The sequence below is a fragment of the Tenrec ecaudatus genome, chromosome 1, assembly GCF_050624435.1.
Source record: "Tenrec ecaudatus isolate mTenEca1 chromosome 1, mTenEca1.hap1, whole genome shotgun sequence".
NCBI classification, from domain to species: domain Eukaryota; kingdom Metazoa; phylum Chordata; class Mammalia; order Afrosoricida; family Tenrecidae; genus Tenrec; species Tenrec ecaudatus.
In genome coordinates this window covers 67,817,797-67,822,895 of record NC_134530.1, presented here as the reverse complement: position 1 = coordinate 67,822,895, position 5,099 = coordinate 67,817,797, and the positions used below count along the sequence as shown (strand labels likewise).

At 41.7% G+C, this 5,099-nt stretch overlaps 1 protein-coding gene across 1 annotated transcript; it reads right to left on the bottom strand.

Annotated features, from left to right (window-relative positions):
• Positions 1-3,764: 3,764 nt before the first annotated feature.
• Positions 3,765-4,709, bottom strand: LOC142434925 (olfactory receptor 2A12-like). The gene has a single exon (XM_075539508.1). The coding sequence runs from the start codon at positions 4,707-4,709 to the stop codon at positions 3,765-3,767; it is 945 nt and encodes a 314-aa protein (XP_075395623.1).
• Between the last annotated feature and the right edge of the window lie 390 nt (positions 4,710-5,099).

Sequence of the window (5,099 nt, the reverse complement as noted above, 5' to 3'; positions counted from 1 at the left end):
GTTATTGAGACAACTGAGATCTTAATATGTATGCTATTTTGTATCTGTATTTTCCAGTCAGTATTTCATTGTAAGCATTGTCCACATCACAAATTCTTCTTTATGCTGCTTCAGTGTCCGCCTGCTATACACAACGCATGTTAAAAGGGATTCAACCATGGAAGTATATCATATGTAAATAAAATATCAAGAAAACCAAGAAAAATAACTTGACCACTGGTTACCACAGATAAAGGGGAAAGAGTCGTTGCTTAGGGGACATTGAGTCTGTGTCAATGGTGGTGGAATAATTTGGAAAAACATCAATAATGGCTGTGTAACACGAAGAGCATAACCAGTGACACAGAATTGTACAAGTAGAAGCTGGGGATTTGGGGACTGTCCTATTGTGTATATTTTTGCCACAATTAGAAAAAGAATAATTACATGAATAATAATGACTACAAGAGAAGAAAGAATGTTCTAGAATCAAATATGATGACAATTGTACAACTATTATTGATATAATTGAATTATGGAATTGTAAGACATGTAGATAAAACAGTTAAAAAAAAGAATGAAGATAGGGGGGGGGGGAAGAAGATTAGTCCAAAGGACTAATGAACCCTTTGAACTATAAGAAACAACCAAATAAGCTGGACTATATGGGGGAGAGTGTGACATGAGGATTAAAGCAGGCTCATTAATCTCCTGTGATATGCAGGGGGATGGCACAGCCTTGCTCGCTGAAAGCTGAGCAGACTTGAAGAACTTACTGACAGAGCTCGAGGTCGTTAGCCTTCAGTATTGGGCAACAATTACGTATAAAGAAAACCAAAATCCTCGCAACTGGACAAATAGATAAACAGAAAAGATTGAGGTTTTTTTTTTAAAGCTTATCATATTACTAGTTTTCTTCTATTATAACAGTTTTATTGACATATAATTCACATACCATACAGTTCAATGGTTCAAACATATTTAAAAGTGATGTAGTCATCACCACGGTCAATTTTGAAACAATCTTCTTCATTCTTGTACTTATATTTATTAGCTCCTCATCTCCCCCAACCTTCCCTGTCGTAACCCTAAGGAATTATCAATCCAGTGATTGTCTCTATATATTTGCCTATCCTGGATTTCATCTACAGAAAACATACTAAACACACCCCTCCTCCTCCCCAAAACCCCACAACTAATAAAATGAAACAAAGAAAAGCTTACTCCAAAATAAAACAGAAGATAATAAGAACCAGAACAAACTTTAAATGGGTCAAAAGGGATAACAGATTATACTATGTTAAATTTTAACCTAACTACATCTGCATTAATGTGATTTCCAAGGCACTCTGTCTGATGGTCAGGCTACTAACATCCCCAGTCAATGGTCAGAGGAGATTTTCCAGGGGATCCTGCAAATGGGTTTTGGGCTTTCAGTGTCATCCATAGCCTTCTGCAAACTAGCTGCTCAAAATTTAAGCTCTAATGCATATCCCTCCTATGGTCTTGGATTTTATTATTTACAATCCTTGGATCACACAGGCTGGTGTGCTTCTTCCATGTGGACTTAGCTGACACCTCACTTTGATGGATGCTTATTTTTAGATGTCATTAAGATCCCAGACACTCTTCTATCTCACTGCCAGACACCACGAAAGATTAAGGTAGTCAAAGATTTTATCTTGCTTGGATCCACAGTCAATGCTTATGAAAGTAGTAGTCAAGAAATCATAGGATATATTGCATTAGGTAAATCCTCTTTAAAGTGTTGAAGAGCAAGGATGTCATTTTGAGGATTAAAGGTATTTTCAATTTCTTCATATGCATGTGAAAATTGAGCAGCAAATAAGAAAGATCGCAGGAGAATTGATACATTTGCATTATGACACTGCAAAAGAATATTGAAAATACCGTGTACTTTCAGAAGAAAACAGAGGTGTGTTAGAAGCACAGCCAGAGGGCTTCTTGGAAGTGTGTATGCTGAGACTTTGTCTCATGCACTTCGGGCGTGTTGTCAAGTATGACTGGTCCTTGGAAAAGGACATTGTGTTTGGTAACATGGAAGGGCAGTGAATAAAAAGAAGACCTGGAAGGAGATGGATCATTAATACAGTAGCTGCAACAGGGGGGCTCAAACATAACAGGATCGGGTAATGGTTCCTTCTGCTTCACGTAGGATCACTACAAGTCAGAACCAACTTGAAGGCACCTAACAACAATGATAAATCAAAATTGTCAAAGACTTTACCTTGCTTGGATCCACAGTCAATGCTCAAAGCAGCAGTCAAGAAATCAAAGGACATACAGGGGTACCCCCCTGTGTTTGTCCAGGCTGACTAGAGATACAAATTCACAGACACCCATGTGTATAAGAAAGAGCTTTATATAAAAGAGCAATTGTATATTGAGAAACATCCCAGCCCAGTCCAGATCGAGCCCATCAGTCCGATATTAGCCCATATGTCGGATACCAATCTATAAATTGCCCTTCAGACTCACGCAACACATACAATGATGCCGAATGCAGGAAGATCACAGGTCAAGGGGTGGAAAATCTTGTGGATCTGGTGGCAGTGGAGGCATCTCAGCACTGGCAGGGGTCTCCATGTGGCTCCTCCAGCTCCAGGGCTCTAGTGTAGCTCCATGTATCTTGTCAACAGGAATGTCTCGCAGCATGTGAGAATGTGTGCTGCCTCCAGTGAGCTATTTATCTCCTTAGCACCTCCAAATGAGGTCATCAAGCTGCGACCTGATTGACAGGCTAAACACCACTTCACTCTTAAAAGTCTCAAATTCACAACAGATCGAGCAACTCGCTGTGAGTTAGTGCACCCAGTGGTATTGCCTGGGGAGGTTCTCTCTGGTCACAGTGAATTTTAGATATAGTTATGTGCAAGTAAAAGTTTAAAAATAGCCTGAATAAATTGACTTCAATTTAATGATAGTGGCTGTATCAGGGGAATAGCATTCAAAGGACACTTCAATTTTATCTCTAATTATTTAATCTTTTAAAAAAAGAGAAAAGGAACAAACCAAATAGGTTAAAATATTAACAAGAAGTTATTTTTATGTGGGGGAGATGAAATACGTGTGGGCATTTCTTGCTTCACTCTCTTCCACTTTATCTCGGGTACACATACAAACACATGTGCATCTAGACTTATAAGATATAAACAGTCATCCCTACATATTTTTCTCAATATAAAATTGAAGTTTAAAATACAAAAGCAAATAAGAAGCAGTGTCATAAACTGAGCCCAGACTAGATCAATTATTAGCCATATTGTTACATAGATGTTTAAAAATTCTAGCTCAGATTTTATAGATTAATGTGAAGAGCAATGCTAGATAATGCTTATAAGTGCATATCAGATAGTCATGCAAAATCATATTGTTGCATAATCTACCCAATCCTTATGTTGTTTTCACCCTAAATTTCTTCACCCTGTAAAATAACACGTGTGCACATTAAACATTTGTCTGTGATAATGCTGGCATAATTTCAAAAGGGGAGGGGCGGGAGACCCAGGAAAGTACAAGGGCAATGGTCATGAGCCACAGGACATGGCTTTGGGAAGACATTCTTTGCCTTCAATACTGAACTGAGCTTTGGTGCAGTGGCAGCTGATAACTTTTCGGCCAATGGGGCAGGGAGAGGAGCTTCCAGCTTCTCACAACTCTAGGAAGATTCAGCTAGTCAAGCCTTAATGTTGCCTCTGTGGTACCAAATGAGCCCCCTCTAGTCCTACTTGTGACTGTAGGCAATTCTGAAACATCTTAGGTCATTAAGCTGTCTCTTTGTCTCCAAGTACTTTCAAAAAGGCTCCCTTTACATCCTTGTTCCTGAGGCTGTAGATGATAGGGTTGAGAAAGGCAGAGACCACGTTGTAGAACAGGGCCAGTTTCTTGTCCCTCTCTGGGTCATACCAGGAACCAGGTCTCATGTACATCATCATGGCGGGCCCATAGAACATGGTGACCACAGTGATGTGGGAAGCACAGGTGGAGAAGGATTTGAGTCGGCCCTGGGAGGAGCGGATTCTTAATATAGATACAAAAATGCGGACATAAGAGGCCAGGATAAGGGACAGTGGGACCAGAAGTAGAATAAAGCCCAAGATGAAGTCCAAATGATCATTGAGGGATGTGTCTGCGCAGGCCAACTTCAAGACAGCAGGGACCTCACAGAAGAAGTGGTTTATCTTGTGGGGGCCACAATAAGGCAGGTGCATGGTGAAGACAGTGTAGATCAGAGCCCCAGTTACGCTGATGGACCAACACGCGATGACCATTTTGATACAAGTGGAACGGCTCATGAGCAGGGCATAGTGAAGGGGACAGCAAATAGCCACATACCTGTCATAGGCCATGATAGCATAGAGAACACACTCAGCAATTCCTAGCACCAAGAAGATGAACATCTGTGCTGCACAAGCTCCCCAGGAAATGGGTCTCCTGGGAAGCACCAGGTTAACCAACATCTGGGGCACAGTTGTGGTGACATAACTCATGTCCACTACAGAGAGGAATCCGAGGAAGAAGTACATGGGTGTGTGGAGACGTGCGTCCAGGTAGATCAGGGCGACGATGAGTCCGTTGCCCAGAAGGGTGGTGAGGTAGAGGAAGAGGAAGGAGATGAACAGGGCCAGCCTCACTTGTGGCTCACTGGAGAAGCCCAGGAGAATGAACTCAGACACTTTGCTGTGGTTCTTCTTGCCAAGGCTCTGCATGCCGACCTGAGTAGTAGAGAGAGACACTTCTGGTCTCTTCTTGGCCTTGATGGAGGGGGGACAGAATTGACAGTCAGCAGCTAAGTCACATACCTTGCACCTTGCACAGTAGCTTGCATGGATTCCATCAAAGCGTTACTAAGCTGGGTGCAAAGGGAAATACACTAGGGCAGCTCTGAAGCTGGGCATCAAGTCAGAAGATCTAGATTCATACCTGTGATAAGACATAGGAGTCTTGGCTTCCCACAGCCCCGGCCTCTGGAAACTAGCTCCATCCATGAAAGACTAGCCATATTTGTAACAGAAGACTCTACCATCGCTGCATTTGACCAGGGCTGCACACGTATCTCATTCTGGAAGTCTCTTTCGAGAATTTACAATTATGACACG